The sequence below is a fragment of the Anoplopoma fimbria genome, chromosome 15 (assembly GCF_027596085.1).
Source record: "Anoplopoma fimbria isolate UVic2021 breed Golden Eagle Sablefish chromosome 15, Afim_UVic_2022, whole genome shotgun sequence".
Lineage (NCBI taxonomy): Eukaryota > Metazoa > Chordata > Actinopteri > Perciformes > Anoplopomatidae > Anoplopoma > Anoplopoma fimbria.
The window spans coordinates 9,240,411-9,265,206 of NC_072463.1; the positions used below are offsets into that span (position 1 = coordinate 9,240,411).

Below are 24,796 nucleotides of genomic sequence, written 5' to 3' on the forward strand. Positions count from 1 at the left end.
AATATATCACCTTAACAGTTTGTGGTGAAAAGTGAGTGTGGGAGCCCTAAACATGCACACAGTTATACAACCGTTCTTTTCTAATTGTTCTGAATTGAAATGTCAAATCCCTCCTGTATTCATATAATTATATATATCATATTATACAGCTCAGCTTCAATATGAGTGTTTATAATGTATAGTGTTTTCATTTTGTTACCTAATTAAATACACTTTCAAAAAAGATGCGATAAGTAAGTTCACTATTTAAAAAACGAAATAATACACACACATACGTTTGTATGCAAATGCATACATTCACAAATGAAAACTGTGTTGCTTTCTATAGACTCTTCTCTTTAAATATGATAAACATAACACGTGAGTTTTAACATGTTTAGATTGATGTCATCCACATGACTTGCACCATAGACAGTAAAAACAGCATCATGGAGACATTATCTGTTTTACATTACAGTCATTTAGCAGACGCTTTTATCCAAAGCAACTTACAGTCAGTAGTATATTACATATCATTCACCCATTGGTGACAGGCTACCATGCAAGGTGCCACCATCAGACTCTAACTAACATTCATGCAACATCCAGTCCACACCGATGGCAAGCCTTCAGGAGCAACTTGGGGTTAAGTGTCTTGCCCAAGGACACATCGACTGCCGAAGCCGGGTATTGAACCACTGATCCTCTGAATGGAGAACTACCTTGCTCTCCACTACGCCACAGCCGCCCAGATGTTTTACATCTTTAAGGGTTGTAATATCTCAAATGAATTTCCAGGAAACCATATAGAGCCTGCCGCTAATTAATTGTCAAATGACCAACTCGATAAAAGTGACACCTGTCCTGATTTGTAGCTGCAGAGACAGTTGTGTATGTTAGTGAATATTGATTTTACTGTCCAAAATGACTGGAAAAGCATAATGTAAATTATGTTTAGGGTTGGGTTTTTCATTTCACTGATACAAATAACCACTGACCACAGCAAAGCATACATTTTTATATATTTGATGTATATAACCATCCAGTAATTAGATCTGTTGATCATGAATAATGTCTTTCTAGACACTCACATCTGTATTCTTAAATACAGCAAAGGTCTCATTTCTTGCAGGGATATCATAGTTTTAGGATTTATGTCAGTCCAACAATTAAAAAAAAAAAAAATGTTGGCTGCAAACATGTTCTTTTTCTCCAAATACTCTTTGTTAGTATTATTATTGTCGTGAAAAATAAGATTGTTTTTTAATTGGGTATATATGAAAGGTATTATATTTAAGTATCCTTATGTTTTTGGGGGGAGGCATGCGTCAGGCGGTAATGTTAATTGCTAGATTAAGTTCAGTTTCTTCATACTTCAGTCTTTTAATAATTGAATTGACCATTTTGTGTTCATGTCACGTTGCCGTGTTGTTAAATAGTTAAATGCTCGGAGACTATTCACTGACTACTGCATGGGAGGATTTAGTCATTCTGATCAGGCAGCATTGCGGTCACCTATTCCGCCTGTCAGGACCCCATCACTCCTCAGTGTATCATGACTGCAGGAAGTAGCGGAGCCGGCTCCGGTGAGCATAAATCATTCATTTTTTGTATGTAATGAAACTATTAACGACTGTATCCGAAGCTAATTGTTATAGTTTTCATAAACTACGACATTAGCTCACAGTGAGGGAGCAGAAACAAGTATAAATCGTGTGTTTTTCCTTGTTGTGTAGGAAGAGGTAGCTAGCTTACTGCGTCTTTTTGGCTAACGTCACTTTTCCGGAAGCGTTAGCTCAACGTGATTCGCCAGCTGTTTACTGGTTATGGATGTAACTGTTACGGATATTAGTGCATTAACGTTAGGGGACTTAAATATATTAGAAACACAAGCATGTTAATTCACAGCTCTCAGGATTGTCATTGAAACAATCCGGAAGTACAAACTGAGCGCTGATTGGACGGAGGAGCCACGCTGAACTTTCCTATTGGTCAGAGAGCATCCAGCGTTCTGTTGACAAGAGCGCCTAAAACATGGCCTTACATTTTAGGATTAACTTTGGTCTGTTGACAAATTAAGCAAGACATTTAATATCTTCACTCTATTGTTTTGTTTGTCTGGCTCTACCTATCCCCAGGTTCACTATGCATCATGCACTTAACAGTGATTTGATTGAGCAAAACTTAATTTAGGAATATGGACAATGGGAGCACAATGTTGGCTAAATGTTTGCTAGTAAGGGTCTTAGAGTCTTGGGATCAAGGCTATGGCATATTGGACAATGCCCAAATGACAGTGCCGTTTGGGTCCATGGTGAACTGGTGCAATCGTCTGTTTTGCCAAATTGTTGGGTCATCCTTTTCTACATCAAGTTGCTGTGGATTACACTTTGAACCTTGCATCATAAAGCATGTCAAAAGCATCTCCAGTGACCACTTATGACCAGTTGTTTCCTCCCTCTTGTATCTCATTATATCAAACTAGGACTACTGCTGAGCATTAAATATTCACATTGCAGTCTTACAAACAGCTAGTAAACAGGCTTCAAAGCGTGGCTCATAAAGGGGTTTGGCAACGATAAATGTGTAGTATCCTTGTGTGTTTGGAAAGTATGTCAATGTAAGTATATACGATATGCATATAATGTAAATAATTTCTTATACCTATGTGTATCACAACATGAACAGATAAAAACTAGAAAGGTGCACTAAGTGGAGTGCAGATCTCCCCCAGGTGTGAATAAAACTCTCCAAAACATGTGATGTATTTCATACAATCATGCCAAAACATAATGGTGGAGAGGTTCAGCAGTTAGTGCACTGGTAGTTCAGCTTGCTGTTCGCCAAACACACTGTCTAAAACCATAACAGCGTGCAAACTGTTTCTGCTTATTTAAGTTTTTGTTTAGAAAACTAAAACTTAAATAATTGACTGCCGCTTTGACTGAAATCTTTATTTTTGGCTACAGAAAGTTGTAGAATGATAGCATGATACGATTCCGCTAAAAGTTAATAAATGGTAATAATCAATTGTTGCCCAGGTATCCACACATCATAGAATAGTTGATCTGACAATGTGGTCAGGTAGAAGTTCACGTAACGATACACAATTTTTTCACGTTCGGACTGATTCACTGGATCCCTGTGCTCCCTCATTGTGCTTCGGGTGCAGTCACAAACATTGTAGATGTCCATGTGTCACCCAAGATGCCTTTTTGTTCCACACTGTATACAAACAGGGCTGAGCTTTCCTCCCTGGCTCTGTAACACATATTCTTGTTCTGATTATTCTGTCAGTCCTATGACTCTCCAACTCATTTGCCCCCATCCCCTCCACTCTTCTCTCAGGCGTAGTCTTGAGGATGTGGCTTCTCTGGGTCCTGCTGCTGTCGCTGCAGTCTGAAGTATCTGGGGATGCAGACTCCAAGGCCGTCACCACCACCCTCGCAACCAAATGGACAGATACCCCTCTGCTGCTGGAGGCCAGGTACGATGCTGCACCGCTCAGCAGTAGCAGCCATTTGGCCGCATTACATCTTACATTCAATTTCGTAAGAAGATAATAAATAAATAAATGTCCTGAGGGCATGTGAGGTTATTACTGAGGCGGTCCTCCCAGTAAGTTTAAACTTCTGTTTCACTTATGCATCCTTGAGCAAGATGCTGAACCTGAGAGATCTCAGATGTAGAACTATGCAAACTATACTAACTTTTTATTATTCATCCAAATGTAGCTATTAACGTCACATAGACAGTAAGTATGCACAAAATGTGTCTTATTAAACTGCTATCTTCTCTCTTCCTCAGCGAGTTTCTGGCAGAGGAGAGCCAGGAGAAGTTCTGGGACTTTGTGGAGGCCAATCAGAACATAGAAGGAGAGCATGAGGGTAAAGTGAAGCTGCTTCAGCCACTCTTCACCAGTTTTCACTTTTAGTTTCTGTGCTGGGAGCTGCTGAATTAATGATGTGTGTGAAAGCCTCTTGGAAGCAATTGCAGTGTCAGTGTTTTGGCTAAACACTTGTGCGAGCAGTGACATGATTGAACAAAGCTGCAAACTGTTTTTTTATTTGTGTTTCTCGTGTAAAAACAGTTAAACCATAACTCCTGTGACAGATTTAAAGAATGTAAAACAGTTAAACAGAGTGAGATAAAACTGATCAAACACAGTGTTGACAAATTGCTTCTGTTTATGGTTATTGTCCTCATGCAGACACAGATCAGGCCTACTACGACCTGATTGTGAAGAAAGCCGGTGTCTTGCTCAGCTCCGTAGAGTTGAACATGCTCAAGTTCGCCCTCTCCCTGAGAGCCTACTCTTCAACAGTACACTCCTTCCAGCAGGTACCAGGAGGATGCATTGCTTTTGTGTTTTTAAGGCCTGTACATGCAGTGAATGTGAATAAAAAGATCATGCTGTCCTTTTCTTTTTTTTTTAAGATTGCATCCAATGAGCCTCCTCCCGCTGGCTGCTCAGCATTTTACAGCGTCCATGGAGAAAAGACGTGTGATGAAGAAAGTTTAGAAGCATTGCTGAAAACAGGACTTTCCAGGTAATTACAGACGCATTCAATTCAGACACGGGGCGGGGTGATAAACCAGTAAAATAATAACTTAGAATTGACTGTAACTGTCTCTCTTTCAGGCCTAAGCCATTCCTTTTCAAAGGCGATCACAAATACCCAGGATCAAATCCAGAAGCTCCTGTTGTCATTCTGTACGCCGAGTTTGGGAAAACGGATTTCCAGAGGCTTCATCAAGTCATAGCATCCAAAGTCAACGAAGGCCTGGCGACTTATGTGCTCCGCCATTACGTAGCTGTAAGTGTTTCTCACACTCTTATGACAAGATTTCCTTTAAACGTTGAATGCAATAATACAGTTCACAGTACACAATGACACAACTGCAGTTAAAAGCTAGCAGTAAAAAAATATGTACAATATTTTTTTTTTTTATATATATATATATATATATATTTTATTTTTTTTCTGGATGCAAGGTTTTTTATATCCATGTGGCTAGTGGTAATTTCAGCTGTTCGTCCTGCTTTGCTTGCCTTTGACCAGCTTGCTCTTCACTTAATGCAGGTTTTATTTGATAGGTAAAAAAATCTGAATGGCAAAGTACCAAAGTGTTACACAAAAGGGGAAAAAACAATCAAAAATTCACACTTTTGGAAACAAAAATCAACATTTACGGTCTTGCACTCTTTGCGTCTCCCAGGTGTGTCGCTTCAGTCACCAACAGCAACTCAGTTCTGTCCCCCTGTGTATGATAACAGTAATGACCCTGCAGTCACTTTCTACACATGCATTATTTTGCTAAACTTAAAGACTTATCATACAAATGTGCATAGTCTGTGTGTGTGCAAGCAGCATTGCATTTGATTGAAGTATTACAGGACTGATGTTGTTTTGGTGCAGTGTAAGATGAAGACATTACACTAGATATCTTTAACATCATCTAAGAAAGAGGAGTGAGGAAAAAACTAAACATTTAGAGCATGAAAGATACAAATAAATCACCACACAGACACATTAGATGAAACGCTTGTCTGAATACTCATTATATCTGAATATGTTTGAGCTATTTCCTCATTTGCAAATAGGCTCAGAATTACCAAAACATCTAAAAGATACAAATTGATGCACGACTTCTGCATGTAGATTACTAACTATACTATATTGTTGGTTTCAATGTGGCTTTTGTAAGTGCTCTCCTTGTGACCAGGGAGGTTGTCAGGTTAAATCCCAAAGTTTCTTTAAGTGGAAAGTCGTAGAAAGTAAATGTATACTCTCCTTATCATCATGTGTAGAAGTACTGCACAGCACCCACAACCAAGTATACTGATTATACCTGTTATTGAACGTGAAGCAGGGTGTTGATTAGAAAGCACTTGTGTTTTCATTTGTCTTTATCTTAAAAAAAGCGTCTCATTTTCACCTGAGATGAAAAGAGCTTCTCTGATTTATCATGTCAGGTTGAAGTTTGATTTCTTCTTCCCTCACATCCAAATAGAGCCCATAAGTTTGCTTTCCCCCCTGTAAATATGCAAAATTATTCTTACCATCTGTCTGTCAGGCATGAAGTCCTGTGCACCAGAGAGGTTGTAACACTTAACGCTGTTTCGTTTTACTTCAAAGCTTCAGGGCCGATCAGGGTAACAGTTAATGTCTTCAGCAGTTAGGAAGCAACAGCTGGTTGTCTGCACTTGAAAGCTGTTTGTGTGCGAGCGCATGTGTTTGTGATGCAAGTGAGATGCATTTCTTTACAACAGAGAAGAAGATGTATACAAAGAAGTTAACAGAGCCTTTTTACAACAGCAGAAGGCAGATGGGCAAATATAGATTGGAAACATTGTTGAATTCACAACGAGTGTAGCTGCGATCCAATGCTGTCTTCCATACCTTTTTTCTTATTTCATTATCACATGCATTTAAATCTCGCTGAATATAACAGCGGGATTTAAATGCAGGTGATAATGAAATATATATAAGGCCGACTTCTCCCTCTCATCTTTTTTTTTTAATTATTTTTTTTTTTATACAATGCTTCCTCCTTTTCCCTCCAGAATCCAAGTGGAAAGAAAGTCTATCTGTCGGGGTACGGAGTGGAGCTGGCCATCAAAAGCCAGGAGTACAAGGCAAAGGACGACACACAAGTCCAAGGTGCACATACACACACACACACACACACACACACACACACACACACACACACACACACACACACACACACACACACACACACACACACACACACAGTATTGATACACACATGCCCACGATGGTGTAATCCCGGATGAGTCCTCATGTGACTAACGAGTTCATTGATTGTGGGTTTTCAGAGGCAGAGGTGAACGCCACAGTGATGGGAGAGAACGATTCAGTGGACGAGGTCCAGGGATTCCTCTTTGGCAAACTGAAGTGAGTGACTCTGCCTCAGCCCATTTTAAAAACCTCAAAGCTTGGATTAGCTCCAGGAGGGGCATCACACCCACACAAGCAAAACCTTTTTTGTCCCCTTTTTTCCCCTCTACAATTTCTTCCATCAAAGTGCTGACCGTAAACCCTTTTTTTTTGTCTGAATAACAAACCTGAAAATAAACAAATCGATATGTGAATCTGACATCTCACTCTAAATGAGCAATTAGGGCCTTTAGCCGATGCAATTACTCTCTCTCAGTCTGCTCTGTCTTTTTGTTCTCTCCCCAGGACAGTTTACCCGGAGCTTAAAGAGCAGTTAAAGGAGTTGAGGAAACATTTGGTCGAAAGCACCAACGACATGGCACCTCTGAAAGTCTGGCAAATGCAAGGTGGGTCTCCTATCCAAATCATATTCTCCTGCAAAGTTTCTGTTTTTCATTCCTCTTCCTGCCCTAACATGATTGGATATGAAGATACAAACAGTCCGTGTAAGAAATATCAGCATTACTTTCGTTTTAAATTGAAACGAATATGTAAAAATGACAGAGCCGATGTCTCGACAGGCTAATGAAAATGAACTGCGAGCACCAAAGCTAAACGCCTCCTCAGCTTACTGTTAACACCTGCAGGCATTATTCCTGTCACTTACGTTCTGAGCGAATTGATTTTATGATCCTGTAAATGTGCCCTCAGGACTCGGATGGAGCTCTGTGTCCATTGGTTTCACAGCCACAGTTGACAAGAGATAATTATTTCTAATAGTAGAAATCCCATCCCCATTAAAATATAATCAATTTGTTCTTGAGATGTATCTCTCCTTAAATTTTATAGAAATCTTTTGGAATGTTAATCTTAACTTTTTTTTAGCTCCACCTTGACAAACAATTCTTACATTATCCAATATGTAATACAATACACGTACACAATACATGTTCCAGCATAATGATTTTAATATTTCAAGAATATTCTGCTGATAATACCTCTGTACTTTTACTTGAACCAGACGTAAAATGCCCGACCCCCTGAGTATACAGAACTATGCAAGGGTATGTTTTATTTATTATGAAATCAATTTCCATTTGTAGGAGGAAGAATGTGTTATTTCTTTCTTTCAAAAGTCTGATTGCCTCTCTAAGTTAAGGATCTTCAGTGTGTTTAAAATATGATTCACAGGTCTGAAGATTGAATATTTCCGTGTAAACATGCCATAGCTTTAGTGAAGAGCTGCAACAATCCTATGCAGAATGTATTGGCCTATTTGATACGGTCAGACAGTGTGGAATCACTAACTAATTAAATGGAAAAAGTTGTTAAATGAGAGCAAAATTTGGATTTAGTTTTCTGTGGATTTTATTGCATGAATGAAACTCTAAATTTTAAGACTGTACGGTACATGTTTAGCTTTGATTTCTCTTTTGTATTCAAAAAGTTTCAAAACACTTTTAATCATTCTGTGACGCACAAAAATCATTTGAAGTTCTGACTAATCACATCGAGATAATTTGCAGCCCAGTTGTTGATGTGCCGTCGCTTGTTTCATTAGTTTGATTTATTCTACTTATGCACTGATCATAAATGAACAAACAGAACTTAATATAGGCGTCTGCTGCTTCTAACAGTGAGATCATACCATCAGTGAATCAAACCCGCCGTGGAAAATGAATCTGTCTAGTTCTGTAATCAATGGCTGCGATCGATCAGCGTCCTCTTGATACATTCGAGCCATAATATCATAAGTGAGTGCATTGTCTGCTGCAGCATAAAAGCATTATTGATTAGGATGACATCATCTATTGGATTACGTATTATTAAACACACCATCACAGATGTAAATCTTAAACATATTTCAAACAGTTTTTTTTCACTATTCCTGGTCCATGTGTGTTTATTTCTTTTTAATGCAAATGTCTATCCCAGGGTGTAGGCGTGAGGCCGCTTTGAACTGTGGTGAATAAAAGGATGCGAGTGGAGGAGAGAGTCAGTTGAACCCCGCTGTCAGACATGTCATGTGGGCATCTGTCTTTATCTTCTACCCCAGTGGGGCTCATTAGCTCAGTCTGTTTACAAAGAGAGGGAGACCTCCAGGGGCTAATAATCACACAGGCTACAGCACCATTACAGCGACGCTCACTGCATTAAAACAGTCCTCACTACGCTCTTCATCTCCTTGCGAGCAAAATCTTTATATGCTCTTACCCATTGTCTTCTCTCCACTTCTAAAAACGTTTACATGTGTCGATATATTCCAGTCTATACTCTTAATCCTGCCTTAAATCCTTTTGAGATAGTTGAGGCGGTAATTAATGCCTCGGGTGCAAAGACAAGCATGTTAACATGGAATTATCTGCTCATTTATATGTTAATTAGCTTAACTGATGACTTTTTTTTTTTTAACCGTGCTAGCAACGTGGCTCCAGGGATGGTAACAAAGTCCATTGGTCGGTAGAGCCGCCATTTTGGATTAAGAATTAAATAACAACAATTAGATGGCTTGCCATGACATTTTGTACACACATTCATGGGGAGCAGACAATGCGCCTTAATGACTTTGGTGACTCTGAGTGTAATAAAACTTAATCTTTCAGAAACTTGAGCGTCCACCCTCTGTGAGTTTATTCAGAGTACAGTCTGCTCATACTGCTTTTATTTTGTTGAAACTTTGTCTTTTTCTGTGCTTCTCTGTCTCTGTACCCTCTTGTGTGTTTCCTCATCTCCTCTCTGATTTTGTCCATTTATCTTTTGCCTTCCTTGCCTACCTACCCACCCGCTCTCCACCCACCTTTTCTTTCATAGATCTGAGTTTCCAGACAGCAGCTCGCATTCTTGCTGCTCCCGCTGTGGATGCCCTAACCGTTATGAAAGACCTCAGTCAGAACTTCCCCACCAAAGCCAGGTAAAGAAGAAACACTCACACAGTAGATACAGTGAGAAGTTTTGGTTTGCACAGATATTGACGAGTCTGCAGTCTTAAAGTTCGGTCTGCCCTTTTTCCCCTCACAGGTCCCTCACTAAAACAGTGGTCAGCGCTGAGATCCGCAAAGAGGTCGGCGATAACCAGAAGGTAAATGTTTGTTTGTCGATCTTTCCTTTTAAGCCGTCCTTTTGAAAACACCAAACAGATTATCATAATGGGATTTATTTTCCATATTTTTCTTATTTTCAATAAATCCAATGAGGAGACTAGTCTTTTTACCAGGGTTCACTCAAACAAGAATAAATAGTGCATTAGTTTGGGAACTATTTTCAGCTGCAAATTTATACACATTTGGTTCTCTAGTGAGTATTTACAGCAGCAGTACGGTGTATGTGAGATTGACTCAAAAAAAGCTACACTGTGTGTGTTCATCACAATCAAAGGAACATGTCATGTGGAGTTACCGGCTCATTGATGTGTTTTTAATAGTTTTTAATAGGAAAACAATGGAGCTCTATGACACAGAGGAATAAGATTTATGTTTGGCTGCACAGACAACACTTGTTAATAGGATAAACACATTGTTGCTTTTGGCCTTTTAGTGGAATTTGTTGACAATGAAGTGGATGGAAATGTTAATTTGCATTTTCTTTTGCTGCTTTTCTATAAATTTGTTTAAAATTGTGGCTTAATTTCAATGGAAACCTGGTTTCTGACTTAATATCTTCCTCCTCTTTCATTCCTCTGTCTTGTCTTTTATCCAACACGCCGGTGCTTCTCCCCTCCTGCTGATGGTGTTGTCCGGTGGTCACGGATAATTTAGGTTTAGCTGTTTCCCAATCTAATCCAATAAAGGGGGGAAAAATAAAGAAAACACTAGATAGCGTTATTGCATACAGCCTCAATCACACACAATCCGCCTCGTAGCCGCCTTTAGGGAAATATCTCAAAATGAGAACTGCCCTTCCTGGTTTCCCTTTTGTTCCCTCTCACCTTTTTATTATGTGATAAATTGTAAACAACATCTGACTTGAAAAGCAGTCAGTTTCTGACGAGGTGTTTGGCTTTGCCCAGCTAATGGAATAAGTAATCACTCCTTTTCTTGTCAAATATTTTTTCACTCCCCCCTCCCTGCCTCCTGCCTCCTCCTCCTCCTCCTCCTCCTCCTCCTCAAGCTGTGCTCACATTATCTTGGTGTGCAGACAGGAGTTTGGGCGGGCGGTGGGGGTGAGCACCAAACGTCCTAATTACTAAATCGGTGATTCATTCAGCAGGCGCGCTGAGTCCTGCAGCGAGAAATGATTATTGATTGAAGTAGTTTGGACACATGCACTTGGATGCAGACATTTCTCTCACACACACACAGACACACTGAGACGCACAATATTTGTGTTAATCATGTCTTGTTGTAATTGCAGTGTCTGGAGTATGAATAATCTGATGTCTTTGTCTTTCTGTAATGAGATTTGACTGCGCCAGAACGACTTTGAAGGTTCCTTTGGCACACACACACACACACACACACACACACACACACACACACACACACACACACACACACACACACACACACACACACACACACACACACACACACACAAACATCTCACGACCGTGCACACTTTCTTTCTCTAATAATTAGATTTGTTTAGTGTTGGGTTTGATTGCTCTAAACAGACTGACTTTAAACAGAGCTGTCAGTGCTTGTTTGGAGCTGTAGGCGTTCCTTGTTACGGCTTTGTGTTGACTGTTGCTTCTGGTTTTACAATGTAATTGACTTTGTGATGGCTGGCTTTGACGTTACCTGCTACACAGCGTGGCGATCTGCTCAGCAGGAGTTGAACAGGGAGTTTAAAGGGTTTGGTGTGAACAGGATGTTTAGTCATGTTGACGTTTCTGTCTCCGTAGTTTTTCAAAGGAACTCTGGGCCTGCAGCCTGGGGATTCAGCCCTGTTCATCAACGGGCTGCATATAGATCTGGACACACAAGACATCTTCAGGTACACATGCACAATCATTGTCAAATATTAATATACAGTGTATTATCGAACCGTTAATTGGCTGTGTAACACCGCTTTTGATCTTTAACTAATTTTCCTCACGTTTTGCATCTTATGAAATCAAACATTTGTATTCAGTCACATTTAAAATGTGTAACATGCTGATGAACTCACAACTGTAGATCCTGTGAGAATTAAATACTTAAATTAAATGTTTGTGCATGCAAACAAAACAATATCATATAAAAAGTTTTTACAGATTTTTTTTTTTTTTTTTTTAAAACAGCAGTTCAGATTTGGCCAATTATATTGCGTGATGTTCGTGTTTGTTAGTAGTGTTTCCTTGCTGCAGGAAAATGCTCACACCATTTACAGTAAAAAAGGTTGTCTTGCAATCTGCCTTGCTCAGAAATTTTTGGAAAAAATGCAAAACCAGCTGCTGATTATGTACCGGAATAATATAATAAACGGTTGTCATTCAAATCGTTGATTAAAAAAATTGTTTCAGCTTTAAAAGTGTTAAACTACGGGGTGTACATGTTCAAATGGTGTTATTATAATCTGATTTGTAGCTGGGTTTCTTTGAGCAAATATTTACTTGTATTAGATTTTTCCATATTTTTAAATATTCAAAATAAGCCCTATAACAAATTTGACAAACAGTGAGCCCTAGCTGTACATCTCTTGCACACATTGCACAGATGTTGGTAGTAGTGGTGGTACTTTCATTCTCATATTCAGGCCTACATAAACACACACACTGACTGTAGATGACCACACTCTGTCCCCTGCAGTGTGTTTGAGGTGCTGCGCAGTGAGGCGAGGGTGATGGAGGGTCTGCGCTCTCTGCACATCGACACGCCCTACATCCACGACATCCTGAAGCTCAACGTCCAGCCCTCAGACTCTGACTACGCTGTCGACATCCGTAACTCCGCCATCAGTGTAAGAAATCACATCACCAAAACTTAGCACCCTTAATTAAACACTGATGCTGGGAACAAAACAAATGGAACCCTGGTTGTCTTTTACGGTGTAAGTTCTTGTTCCCACATCTCCTGGAAAACCTTGAGTTGCTGGAATTCTGTAATACAGCTATTTATTTGTGGAAATGGAGAACTCAAAATGTCCTTGGAAAAAATTAGGATGCTTCTGAAAAGATTTTTATTGTGCAGCAAAACTACAATCAGGGGGCTATCTGAACAAATTTGGTGCCATTTCAAGGCCTCCAAATTATGTTTAATTTAGCTCAATAGCTCTGGTAGGTGATTAAGTCTGAATAGCTTGATTGTTGTGAGTTTCAGCAGTCCTGAAATTATAAGCCGATAAAAAGACCGGTCCGATGGATAATTATTCAACAGTTTTTGTTATTGCTGTGTGTGGTTACAGCTGTGTAAATTTACTCTGTTATTTGCCCTGCATTCAAAATGAACTTAGGACTTAGAACTTACATTTTTGATCTTAAATTTTAAGTAGACATAGAAAAGTCTAAGCATCAGAACAGTACAGTAAAAATACTTATCACTTGTGGATTAGAAGTATGAGGTAGAAGAAAATTAAAATACTCAAGTTCCTCAAAGTTGTACTTGCGTGCTGTACTTCAACAAGTGTACTTAGTTACTTTCCACCACTGGATAATCTTATTGTTTAAGTCAATTATGAAGTCCGTAAACTGAATACTTTAGTGTTTTAGACTGTTGTTTGGACAAAAAAAGTAATTTGAAGACATTACATAGATTAAAAAATATAATTACTTAACTGAAAATTATATAAGAAAGATTGATAGACAGTGAGAAACTATCATTAATTTCAGCTCTAGATTTCAGCCACCTGCAGTGAAATGTAAATTCTTATTGACACTAATCAGCTGTTGGGCTCAGGGTGCTGCTTTCAAACATTTCCTCTTCAATTTTACTTTCCCTTTTTAGTGGATTAACAACTTGGAAACAGACCACAGGTACAGCTCGTGGCCTTACAACGTGCAGGAGCTGCTCAGACCGACCTTCCCCGGAGTCATCAGGCAGATCCGAAAGAACTTCCACAACCTGGTTCGTCCATACCCGAATAATAAACCCTTTGTGCATCCAAATAGATCTGAATAATTGTGAAAAGAAATATCAACGTGTGTGTTAATGTGTGTGAATTGCAGGTGATCATTCTGGACCCTTCTCAGGAGAACGCTGCTGAGCTGCTGAGTGTTGCAGAGATGTTTTATGCAAACAACATCCCACTCAGGTTTGTTGGTGTCATCAGAGATGTGGGGAGCTGTAAACTCACTAGAACCCATTAGGAGACTAGAAATGGATATTTGAGTGGTTTTCAGAAAAAAATCCATTACATGGGTGACATTTGTTTTTTTCTGTTAAATGTGAGTTATATCTGTTGAGGATATTGGAGAAAGCACTTTTTAATTGCCTTACAGTTATGCAAAAACAGAAAAATCAAAAAAGATGCCCCAGAGCAGTTGCAGTCATGCAGGTTGTTTAAATCCATTTTAATTTTAGTAGTTTTGTCAGGCAGGTGTGAGGAGACCTTTGATACCTCCTTTCATGTGGCGTCTTGGGATGGTCAGTTTGTTTGAATACTGATGAAGCAGACGGCACACACTCTGCATTTTAAGAGTCAAGAGTCTGTTTTAGAAACTTTTATTTATTGTATGTTTTAGGATAGGCCTGGTGTTTGTGGTGTCAGATGAAGACGACATAGACGGTATGCAGGATGCAGGTGTGGCGCTGGTCCGAGCCTACAACTACATCAGTGACGAGGTGGACAGTCAGAGCGCATTTGAAGCTGTCATCTCGGTGAGTTCACAAACACCGATGAAGAACTGGTTCTTATTTAAACACATACTATAACCAGTAGCTCTATCAAAAATGGTAAAGATGTGTTACTTTTGTCTAATTTATAACCCCTCTCCTTACAATCTTCTGCACCCTCACCCTTTCCTTCCCTTCCCCTTTTCTTATGTCCGTCTAGATGTTTAACCACGTGGCTATTGGTGGAAAGTTGAGTGTTGGAGATGTGGTGAAAGTGCTGGAGAAGAGGTTCCCCTATGTGGAAGTCAGCAGCGTCCTGGGAGCCGACTCCACCTATGACAGCAACAGGAAGGTAAGAGCTCTGCTGGATGCTACCATCACCTTTAAATAAATAACCTTAAATGGTGCCAATCGAGCTGTTCCCCCCATGGTTGTAGTCGTTATGCTAAGCTGAGCTAATCGCCTGCTTCCTTTAGCTTCATATTTACTGCACAGACATAGAGTGTGGTATCGATATTCCAATCTAATTCTACGCCAGAAAGGGAAATACATGTCCAAAATGTCTGTTCCTTTAAAATGGGAGCAATTAATTCAAAGAAAACAAAGAAGTAGCATTTTTCACAGGCAACAGTGGACAAGGTTTTGCGTACAAATTTTAAGGTTAGTTTGACAGCACCTAAGATCATCTAGGAGTTTATTCCAAGTTTGTGTAGTGTAGTAGCAATAGTATAATTTTAGGTAAGTTCTCTGACTTATTTGGAGCCAAGGAAGAGACTTTTTTTAAAACAAAAGTAACACCTTGTTGTTTCTCCTCTTTCAGGATGGGCGTGCGTACTACCAGCAGACGGGTGTGGGTCCGCTCCCTGTAGTCATGTACAACGGCATACCTTACCAGCGTGAGCAGCTGGACCCGGACGAGCTGGAGACGGTCACCATGCAGAAGATCCTGGAGACCACCACCTTCTTCCAGAGAGCCGTCTACCTGGTCAGTTAGAGCGCACACACACTTCGATATACAGTGAGGGATTCATTATCAAGTCATGATTTAACTCTATAAAAAAATGGTTTACTCTCATCAACAAATTACTTAAGAAAACTGAACAAGTCACGTGTTTGAGTCACGAGAGTGAGCTGAGAGTGATAATAACAGTGGCTGTATTTATTTGTGCTGTTGGGTGCAAATAATTTTTTTCCATTTGCAACAAAGTAGTTAAATTAAAAGAAAATGTAAATGCGTAGAAGATGATTTGTTTGGGAAGAGAGTTCATTTTTACAAGTACACTCTCTTGTATTGTGGTGATTGATCATTTTTCTGTTAAGCTAGATCTCCGTGAGCGTGCCATCTGCCATGCTTTCCTGTTTTAATGCCGTACCAGCACTCTGAGGAGCCAAATGTTTGAATAGTTCTTTTTTAAAAAGCCTTCTGTTTTGTGAGGTCCTAAAGCACAGTTACAGAAGCCCTGTTTAATTTAGATGTTGTACCAGTTCTAGTGGTGAACGTAGTATTAGTCATCATTCTTGTTTTCTCATTTTTAATGTTTAATCCAAACTTGTTGGAAGAAAACTTTTCAGTTTATGCACGAGCAGCAGTAATTGAAAAACTATTAAATCTTGAGATGGCTGTCTTAACTGTGCCTTAAAGGATGAAACATGCAGTCGCGTTCCTTTAACATCCTGAATCTGTGCTCATGTGGCTAACAGGGGGAGCTGGCCACAGATCATGACGTCGTGGACTACATCATGAATCAGCCCAACGTTGTTCCACGCATCAACCCCAGAGTGCTGTCCACCAGCAGAACATACCTGGATCTGTCTGATACCAGTAAGTACACACATGTACACTAATGTTTTTCAGCCATTATTTTTATCTAATGATCCAATATTGAAGCCTTAAGGCGTGACAGTAGACCTGCATAAAAGAAATGGCGTAGTCGTTGTGATGTCCCCTATTGGTTTGTGGGCTGTCGTTTTAAATCCTTGAGTTTGACATTTTGACCGTTGATGTAAATGAACATCATGCTGTACTGAAAAATACTTGAAACTAGTGATTGAGACCATAAACTCATGTTTACAATGTTTAATGAGGTATTAAATCAAGGGAGAAGTAGGGTCATTTTCTCATAGACTTCTATTCAATCAGACTTCTTTTTTCAACCAGAAGAGTCTCTTACGTTTTATTGATCATAGCTTACCCTTATTTACATCTGGGACTCCTTTCATTAAAGGCAACCTTAAAGAAAAATCATGCAATATGGCCTACTGCAATTCTGACTTATATTTTATACCCTTTATAACCATTATTATTATTTATTCAAACCATGTATTATTTGATTAATTTTGGTATATGCTTAAAATGTAGTAGTACACATTCAAACCTTTACATCTTGGCAGTCTTAAGAAATGGCATCATTTCTACATGAGCTACAGTTCATTCTATTCTCTCTTCCTGCAGACAACTACTTTGTCGATGATTACGCTCGCTTCTCCACTCTTGACACCCAAGAGAAGAGCACCGCTGTGGCCAACAGCATGAACTACATGACTAAGAAAGGTAAGGCTGTACAAGACGGTCTCACAAGGTAGCTGGTTGTATAAAAAAACAAACCCTGAATGAGAATGCTTGTGCAGTTTTTTTGTTGTTTCTAGTGAAGATAATTTAGTCACCTTCAAATCTAAAAACTATCTTGGTGTATTCTCCTTCTGTCCTCTCCTCCTCCTCCTCCTCCTCCTCCTCCTCCTCCTCCTCTTCCTCCTGTTCATGTGATTTAAAAATGTCCCCTCATCAGGGATGACCACCACCAACAGGCATGGTAATCACCCTTTTCCTCCACATTATTCCATCTCCTCCTCACTTGCTCTTTTTTTTTTCTGCTTTCTGTGAACTACACTGCTGGCAGTGTTCATATGCGTTTGTGAATCCGCCCTCACTCTTCCATCTGTGTTTAATTTCTCAAAGGAAACAAATTACTAATAGAGCATGTGATGATTGTGTATTAGGCCCTAAAATATAAGCACCAACAAATGTGTTTACATAACTGCTCACTAAGTTCTAACATAGTTTTCTCCACTTTAGGAGGGCATGTGTCATTTGTTCTATCTGCATGGAGAATGAGATATTAAAAGTGTAAAGATTTTGGAAGTAGATTATATCAAGAATATAGATACTTTTTCATGTTTTTTCTTGCAGCACAGTGTGCTACCCACATAGATATTTTTCCCAATTTATCAAACTTTTTCTCCACCAAAACATTATGGCTCACCTCCTCAGCCTCATGTGTTGCAACATTTAATAAACGTTTTCTGACAGTTTTCTGTTTCTTCCTTTGTGGTTGTCAGATGATGGCTACATCCGCCCCGTGACCTTCTGGGTGGTCGGAGACTTTGACAAGCCCTCAGGACGTCAGCTCCTTTATGATGCCATCAGACACATGGTACAACTCCTTTTATACTATCTCTTTAGGCTGGACTCAAAAATATCCTCTGCAAAATGTATATTTTCAAACAAAAGAAAAAAACCTGCAGTGTGGGAAAGCCAAAATTGGAACCCGAATTTCTACCCAGCGAACAAATATAACCAAATAGTTGAATTTTCGGGTGGAGTCCTTAATGTCTTTTTTGTTTAATCTGTAACAAAACTGGACAGTAAAAATGTCAAGTTTTGGTTTCTTGACCCCAGGAAGTTATTGCGATGGGCCAAAAAAGTCCTGCTCAAACCAATGGAATATAGAAAATGATCAAATGATTGATTAATGAACTATGGGACATTTATACACTTGCCTTAATAATAATAATGATGGAATAGTACTGTTAATAATTGTTTTTTGAGTTTAACCACATCTCTTAGCCCTACTTTCCTGCAAACTGTAGAATACAAGTTAAGCTATGACAGTGTAGGTGAATAGTATAATTTAATAAGGAACATTTTGATGATAATAATAATAATACCTTAGAGGCACAGTTCAAAACAAGCAGCAATGTATCAAGACTTCATGAAATCAAACCAAACAGTAATATACAACAATAAGCTAATACTGTAAAAATCTTCACCTGTGCAAAACTCAATGTAGTTGTGGTCGTTGGAGACAGAATCGGACGGAATATCATAGTTTGAAAAGGTGCGTTTTAACACGAGAGTTGAAGGTGGAGAAAGAGTCAATATTGCGAAAATCTCATAGGAGAGCGCTCCAAAGATGAGGGGCAGAGCAGCTGAAGGCTCTAGTCTCCATGGTACTCAAGCGAGCAGATGGTGTTGTGATTAGCAGAGGAGGATCTGAAAGTACGGGAAGGTGTGCACGCATTAAGAAGTTCAAAAAAAGATAACAAGGGGATCGGCTGTGAAGGGCCTTTAAAGTGAGAGGCAGACTCAACCTTGACCAGAATATCTTAAAGTTGAATTCAAGTGTTTGTAAAGATCAGCTGTTTTGGTATTCTGCTCTCAAAGAGGTGACCTTCGGTAATCCTTCACTAACACTCACTTGTTGCTTGTCTCACTGCTCCACAACAGAAAACCAGCAACAACGTCCGACTGGGGATGATCAACAACCCGTCGGCCGCTCCGTCTGCAGAGACGAGCCGCATTGGCAGAGCGGTCTGGGCCGCCATGCAGACGCAATCCGCCAACAACGCCAAGAACTTCATCACCAAGCTGGCTAAAGAAGAGACCGCCGCGGCCCTGGAGAAGGGAGTCGACGTCGGGGAGTTTGCTGTCGGGGTGAGGGGCAGATTCAAAATGTTTCATTCGGTTGTAACTGTTGAAACTCTTCGCCCCTTGTGAGGCTTCATGACTTAATTAACAACAATTATCCGGGGTTTTTTTTCCTTCAGGGTATGGATGTGTCATTGTTCAAGGATGCATACGATGGTCCCAAATTTGACTTCCTGCTCTCCCACGCGGCCTTCTGCCGAGACGTGCTCAAACTAAAGAAAGGACAAAGCGCAGTTATCAGCAACGGAAGAGTGAGTCACTGTCTCGTTTCTTATTCTTTAAAGAATCTGCAACTGAAATTACATCATGAACAAATATAGTTTATATTTCTGGATTAAATCTGCCTTTTAACCACAGTTACTGTAGCAACCCAATCAAAACTTTTGTTTCTTATTGACAGATTATTGGTCCACTGGAGGAAGACGAGGTGTTTAACCAGGATGACTTCCTGCTTTTGGAGAGCATCATTCTGAAAACATCTGGAGAGCGCATCAAGAGCAAAGTCCAACAATTTGGGATCGAGGAAGACAGGTGTTTTATTTACCGTCACTGCATCTGTAGATTTTCACAAGGTTTGATATTGAGCTAGCGTTATTAGATTCTTCTGGAGAAGCAATGAATTTTAATGCAGGATGTCTCTCAGGGCCAGCGACCTTGTGATGAAGGTGGACTCTCTGCTCTCCTCTCAGCCTAAAGGAGAGGCCCGGATAGAATACGACTTTGCCGATGACCGATACAGGTAAAGTTGCATTTCATGCACATAATTTATACGAGCAGGCCTTCTTGCCTGAGGGGAGACCCTGTTTTCCCTCATGGACATATGGTCTTTGCCATGTATTTAGCTGTGTTGTTTTTCTTTTTAAAGATAATGGACCATACTAGGAAAATAGTTATACAATAAATAGGCAAATGATGTATCAGTACCTTTACATTTATTGTAAATACAGAATAAATTGTTGAAATCAGTGTGTAATCAGAAGTTTGTGTTTACTTCTCTTCACCATTGATTTTCTGATTGTTGACAGTGCTGTGAAGATCCGCCCAAAGGAGGGAGACGTGTACTTTGATGTTATTGCCGTGGTGGATCCTGTAACCAGGGACGCACAGAAACTAGCTCCTCTGCTGTTGGTGGGTTGAATCTCGTCCCTCGTTGGACGGGGTCTTTCTTTCTGACCGGTCCAGTTGATTCATTTGACCCTGTTCAAATGTTATTTCTCACATGTCCTTCTTGTCCTCTTGGACATTTCTTCCCCCCCCCAATGCAGGTGCTGACGCAGCTGGTAAACGTCAACTTACGGGTCTTTATGAACTGCCAATCCAAACTGTCAGAAATGCCGCTCAAGAGGTGAGAACTGAACCTTATGTCCTAGTTTTATCAGTAAATGTCCAATATACGGGTCTCTCTGCTTTCTCTGGCTAGAAGTTTACCGTTCTCAATGTGCTTATTTTATGTTTTACTTTAAATGAGGCACTGAACCCTTAAAATATCATCATAGTGTATATCTGTGTGCCAGTGTGATGACTGTCAACCATCCTAACGATCTAACCAGAAGCATTTTATGAGATGTCAGCATCACATGTAGACCTTGTTTTCTTTAAATTTTGTCTAGTAACGTAATTAGTGTAATTAATCTAATTAAGTAATTACTGTCCTGTTGCAGCAGGAAACATAATTTGATTGGATGTGTGGGGACTAGGGCTTCGACTAATAATTACTTCCATTATCAATTAATCTACCAGTTCTTTTCTAGATTGATCAATTAATAGTTTAGTCAATAAAATGTCAGAATTGAATAATGAAAATGTCTTTCCCATTTTATTAAATTCCAACGAGATGTCTTTAAATGTCATGTTTTTGACAGATATTCAGTTGTATGCGATATAAAACAGAGAAAGCATCATTGTCTGCCATTTTTGAATTAACAAAATACTTGTTAACGATTTATTGATTATCTAAATGGTTGGAGATTATTTATCTGTCAATTTGAGTAATTGATTAGTTGATTAATCATTACAAATCTAGTGGGGACATAAAACCAGTTCAAAACCACTTTTTCTTCCAGTTTCTACCGTCACGTGTTGGAGCCAGAGGTGGCGTTTCAGTCTGACGGTAGTTTCTCTCACGGCCCCATGGCCAAGTTCCTGGACATGCCTCAGTCTCCTCTCTTCACCCTGAACCTCAACACTCCTGAGAGCTGGATGGTGGAGTCGGTGCTCACCCGGTACGACCTGGACAACATCTACCTGGAGGAGGTAAAGCAACGAGTCTGGGTCCCAACAGGATCTGTATTCTTTAAATATTTAATAGTCTTTCTCGCAGTAAAGTCTGAAGTTATCTCCCCGCTCTATCCGGCTCTCTGTGTTGTGTTTTAATGTGTGTCATCAGTCAGTGTGTTTAAACGCTGCCTGCCCCCCTTAGACTCAAACCAAACTGATATTGTTCTACTTCGATTGGGACTCACTTAACTGGATTTATTTTTTATTTAACTGTCTCAGGACCTGTACAGAGACTTTATTATTTACCTAATTGTATGTTTTATTTCAGCATTCCTTTGCAATATAGTATATAATTGCATCAAAATTAAAATTTTCACTTGCGCCGTGGTTCATATGCAACGGTTGTGTCTCTGTATCAGAGTTTTAATAATTTGTGTGTTAACATTTAAATTAGGGTACAAGATTAAAGAAGGCAAACCACTTTAATACTGTTATACTATATTTATACTTTTCATAATATTTATTATAACAGCACTCCAATTTTTGTATTTTTTTGTCTGATTGTACCTCTTTTTGTACTTGCCTATTTTATATCTTAGGGTCCTGTTGCACCCTCACTGGTCCAAACAGGGGTTGAATTTTCTCTTAATAGATTTCTTCCATTTTTCCTTATGTGCTGAGGATTTTTTTCTCTCTCTTCTTGAAGACCTTGGGTTTCTTTGGGAACCAAAACCAATGTGTCTCTGTAAAACCCCTGGTGTCTGATTATCAGGCTGCAAGAAATAAACTTTACCTGTCTGGACTCATGTGCCTGCAGGTGGAGAATATTGTAGCTGCAGAGTACGAGTTGGAGCACCTTTTGTTGGAAGGCCATTGTTTTGATGTAAGCTCCGGCCAGCCGCCACGAGGCCTCCAGTTCACCCTGGGAACCGCCTCCGAGCCCGTTATCGTGGATACAATCGTCATGGCGAACCTGGTGAGTTACCGATGAGTCTCAGAACACTTGCTTATTGAAAGTTGCTTATTTTTATAGTTTGTTGACACTTTTCAATGCTTTCCTGGATACTTATACACAGCTTATTCTCGTAGATTTATTATTATAGTCACAAACACTGTTAATCTCTTGTCTTCTGCTCTGTAGGGTTACTTCCAGCTGAAGGCGAACCCCGGCGCCTGGATCCTGAAGATGAGGAAAGGACGCTCTGATGAAATCTACAAGATTTACAGGTGAGACCATGGAGAATTGGCTTTGTTGTGACAGTGAGTAACAATGCCTTAATAGTTTATTTTAATTGAGTATCTTGGATCTACAAACTAGGTTTCCTGTTTTCCTATTCCTTTCTTTCTTCTGTTGCAGCCATGAAGGCACAGACTCTCCAGCAGAGTCTGATGACATTGTAGTTGTGCTGAACAACTTCAAGAGCCGGATCATTAAAGTCAAGGTTAGTTTACTCAACTGTCTGGTACAATAGCATGGAAACAGTGATAGGAATGTTCCCCTTTCAGTTTGTTAGATTTCTCATACATTTTAGTAAAAGAAGCAGTAGTCTGTGCTGATTTTTTTTGAGACACGCAGAACATATGCGATATGTATAAACATTACATGGGTAAATTATACATTTCACTGGACCATTTAGGTATCTATGGTAATTACACACTTTTTTAACTATGAACTAAACTACAATCAAAACAAATTAAGAAATAATTGCATGAATAGATGAAGAAGAAAAAATGCAGGAATATATAAACTTGAAACTTAAATCCACATATTTTTACATTCAAACTAATTTCCTTAAGCATTTAAATAGCTGAATTTTCTTAGGTGCAAAAAACTAGTCTAATTTCTAGATATTTTTGTTTATTTCAAAAATGTATCTTTCATACAAAAGGGCCAAGTTTGGTTCTCCATAGAATCGGCGCTAGATAATTATATATTTTAATTGCTACATACTTTTAACATTGGTTGTTCAACTAATTGGGTTAAAATTGCTTGTTGATCAGGTCCAGAAGAAACCAGACAAGTTCAACGAGGAGCTGCTGAGTGACGTGACCGAGGAAAATGACAGCAGCTTCTGGAAATCTCTGACCAGGTACAGCTTTGATTCAAAATGACTAGTTACTATTAAATGGTCTGTACTTGTATAGTGTTTTTTCTAGTCCTACAACCACTCAAAACGCTTTTACACTGCATGTCATCATTCACCCATTCACACACATTCATACACTGATGGCTGGGGCTACCATGCATGGTGTACATCAAGACTCTCACTCTAACTAACATTCATACAACATTCACACAACGATCTTGACTCAAAAGCATTCAGTGGATACATTTCAGCTACTTCAAAAATGTAAAGTAATGTTAAAGAATGCCACTGTGTCACAGTGTTATATATTTATATATAAAAAGAAAAGTCCCACTAGCAAAAATAATGACATATAGAGGTTTTATTCAGAGCTAAGGGTGACTTGCGCAAAAGTTTAAATTACCTTTCTTTCTGAAATTGAAAACCCAGAGTTTCCTTCATCTCAGGGTTAACTAACTCATGTTTCACTAAACCTGCTCTATGAAACAGGGCTCTGGATGACTGAATAACAAAACAATTAATGCAGACTCTTTTGTGAAAGAGACTTAATCTATTTTGTGTGTATAATATATATATATTTTTGTAAACTTAAAAACAAACACTTTGTATTTTGTATTCAAGAGGGTTCACAGGTGGAGCAAAGACGGAGGAGCTAAAGCAGGAGAAGGACGACGTGATCAACATCTTCTCTGTGGCCTCGGGGCATCTGTATGAGCGGTTCCTCAGGTGAACGTCAGGGATGTGACCAAGCAAAGAAAAGGGGATTACTGTATCAACTAAAATTGATAAAAACTAACATCCCGTCTTCTTAATGTACATTCACTTAAATTTGAGCTTTATTGAAGCAACTTTGTTCTCCCAGTTCTGTTGCCACCATTGTTTTTAAACTTCCTTTTCTCTCAGGATTATGATGCTGTCAGTTCTGAAAAACACCAAAACTCCCGTGAAGTTCTGGTTCCTTAAGAACTACCTGTCCCCGGCATTTAAGGTAGGATTTTTACTTCCATTTATCATTGTTGAGGAGATTTTCTCTGATGGCCGTAGATTTTTTTTTTCTCAGTCCGTCAGTGATGTGAGCTTCAAACATGAGATCGAAAAAATCAAGGTGAAACCTGCAAACAGGGATTAGATTTTTACTCTGCATGCAGAAGATTCTCCTGATGATTCAGAAGACTTCTGTGCTTTTCTTCGCTCATTCATCATTATCACCCCTGT

General features: G+C 39.4%; 1 protein-coding gene across 1 annotated transcript in view; it reads left to right on the forward strand.

Annotated features, from left to right (window-relative positions):
• Window positions 1-1,470: 1,470 nt before the first annotated feature.
• Window positions 1,471-24,796, forward strand: part of uggt1 (UDP-glucose glycoprotein glucosyltransferase 1) — a 28,949-nt gene continuing 5,623 nt past the window's right edge. The window contains exons 1-34 of the mRNA XM_054614006.1: window positions 1,471-1,565; window positions 3,328-3,466; window positions 3,787-3,866; window positions 4,190-4,320; window positions 4,417-4,529; window positions 4,622-4,796; window positions 6,548-6,644; window positions 6,824-6,902; window positions 7,191-7,291; window positions 9,696-9,795; window positions 9,903-9,963; window positions 11,725-11,816; window positions 12,611-12,761; window positions 13,745-13,864; window positions 13,966-14,051; window positions 14,482-14,617; window positions 14,793-14,924; window positions 15,393-15,557; window positions 16,274-16,394; window positions 17,025-17,123; window positions 17,909-18,003; window positions 19,077-19,283; window positions 19,397-19,528; window positions 19,678-19,808; window positions 19,921-20,016; window positions 20,303-20,405; window positions 20,543-20,622; window positions 21,341-21,530; window positions 22,312-22,470; window positions 22,636-22,721; window positions 22,852-22,936; window positions 23,496-23,584; window positions 24,203-24,307; window positions 24,485-24,569. Coding sequence (XP_054469981.1) covers window positions 1,535-1,565; window positions 3,328-3,466; window positions 3,787-3,866; window positions 4,190-4,320; window positions 4,417-4,529; window positions 4,622-4,796; window positions 6,548-6,644; window positions 6,824-6,902; window positions 7,191-7,291; window positions 9,696-9,795; window positions 9,903-9,963; window positions 11,725-11,816; window positions 12,611-12,761; window positions 13,745-13,864; window positions 13,966-14,051; window positions 14,482-14,617; window positions 14,793-14,924; window positions 15,393-15,557; window positions 16,274-16,394; window positions 17,025-17,123; window positions 17,909-18,003; window positions 19,077-19,283; window positions 19,397-19,528; window positions 19,678-19,808; window positions 19,921-20,016; window positions 20,303-20,405; window positions 20,543-20,622; window positions 21,341-21,530; window positions 22,312-22,470; window positions 22,636-22,721; window positions 22,852-22,936; window positions 23,496-23,584; window positions 24,203-24,307; window positions 24,485-24,569 — 3,852 coding nt within the window. The 5' untranslated portion in view covers window positions 1,471-1,534. The remainder of the gene's footprint in view (window positions 1,566-3,327; window positions 3,467-3,786; window positions 3,867-4,189; window positions 4,321-4,416; window positions 4,530-4,621; window positions 4,797-6,547; window positions 6,645-6,823; window positions 6,903-7,190; window positions 7,292-9,695; window positions 9,796-9,902; window positions 9,964-11,724; window positions 11,817-12,610; window positions 12,762-13,744; window positions 13,865-13,965; window positions 14,052-14,481; window positions 14,618-14,792; window positions 14,925-15,392; window positions 15,558-16,273; window positions 16,395-17,024; window positions 17,124-17,908; window positions 18,004-19,076; window positions 19,284-19,396; window positions 19,529-19,677; window positions 19,809-19,920; window positions 20,017-20,302; window positions 20,406-20,542; window positions 20,623-21,340; window positions 21,531-22,311; window positions 22,471-22,635; window positions 22,722-22,851; window positions 22,937-23,495; window positions 23,585-24,202; window positions 24,308-24,484; window positions 24,570-24,796) is intronic.